We start from the raw sequence: 1177 nt of genomic DNA, 5'->3' as shown, positions 1-1177 counted from the left end.
CACACACACACACACACCTGGATAGTGCACTAACTTCCATTCACTTCTTTACCGAACTCTAAATCTAACCATTATAAGACGTGCATCATAATAAATTTTTAATATCATCATAAAGGGGATTTCAGTAATTCAATTTAAAAAGTGAAATTCCTATAAAGTAAAAAGTCAGTGGTCTGAGACCACGTTGTTTTTGGCACCACTTATCCCCAAAGATAGAAGCTACTGTATTAAGCCAAGGTCTTGAGCTAGTGTTGGAAAAAGCTATTGATATGGCCCAGCTGCACATTAAACTGTACATGACAGTCCATGCAGCACACTGGAGAACTGACCAGGTTAAACAAGTTAAAAGCATAAAGAATGTCAAACACACACATACTCTCACCACCTGGGTTTAACTAAACATGACACACACTTCTTTGTTTTTAACTGGAGCGTTCATGTGTCGTTTTGTTTTTATTCTCCACAGAGAGCAGAGTGGTCTATCGCACGMTACTCCCAGTGGCTGGACGACCACCCGTCTGAGAGAGACAGACTGAACCTCATTAGGTGAGATGTTTTTCAAGTCTGGTCTTAGAACAGGTTGTATGCAGGAACTCCACTGCAATGATGTATTTGCTGGGAGTGATTGGCCTCCACTGGTGTGATGCTGTTGTCTCTGAGCTGCTCTGACTGCCGGTATGTAGGTCAGTYTAAACTCAACTTGTGTTTTATATAGTTTTACCTCCAGAGGGAAGGTTTTGCTGCCCCATAGTTAGCACCTACCAAGATGGTGGCATAGAGTGCCCTGTTTGGTCTATTTCAGTGGTTCAAACGATACTTTTTCCTCAGTCCTACACATAATGATGCTATCTTTGTGAAAGCCTTGAATGTAGTTCTGAGTTTATTCTTTAAGGCCCTGTCATACTAGACCAGTGGTTCCAAAACTTTTTATCTTATGACCCAAAAAATATCCATGGCAAAAACTTGTGACCCCAAATATTACTGGTCTGAGTACACAAACTTCATCAATAACCCTAAAAACATAGGCTTTTTGACAACTTAAACAGCTTGTACACAAATACAAATACTTATTTTTTACTTATTTTGTGTTTTTGTAATAGTTATAGGGAAAATATTACATCAGCAATTATTTTATTACCCTTTAAATTGATTTCTGGAGATTATCCAAGGTGCTTCA

General features: G+C 38.8%; 1 protein-coding gene across 1 annotated transcript in view; it reads left to right on the top strand.

Moving 5' to 3' along the window:
• Nucleotides 1–1177, top strand: part of cog5 (component of oligomeric golgi complex 5) — a gene marked incomplete at its 5' end in the record, with an annotated part of 84989 nt that overhangs the window by 78722 nt on the left and 5090 nt on the right. The window contains 1 exon segment of the mRNA XM_014018065.1: nt 467–546. Within this exon segment, the coding sequence (XP_013873519.1) occupies nt 467–546 (80 nt within the window).

This window comes from Austrofundulus limnaeus, unplaced genomic scaffold (genome assembly GCF_001266775.1).
Source record: "Austrofundulus limnaeus strain Quisiro unplaced genomic scaffold, Austrofundulus_limnaeus-1.0 Scaffold182, whole genome shotgun sequence".
NCBI classification, from domain to species: domain Eukaryota; kingdom Metazoa; phylum Chordata; class Actinopteri; order Cyprinodontiformes; family Rivulidae; genus Austrofundulus; species Austrofundulus limnaeus.
The sequence above is the reverse complement of the archived record's forward strand: the minus strand, read 5'-3'. Positions and strand labels throughout refer to the sequence as shown.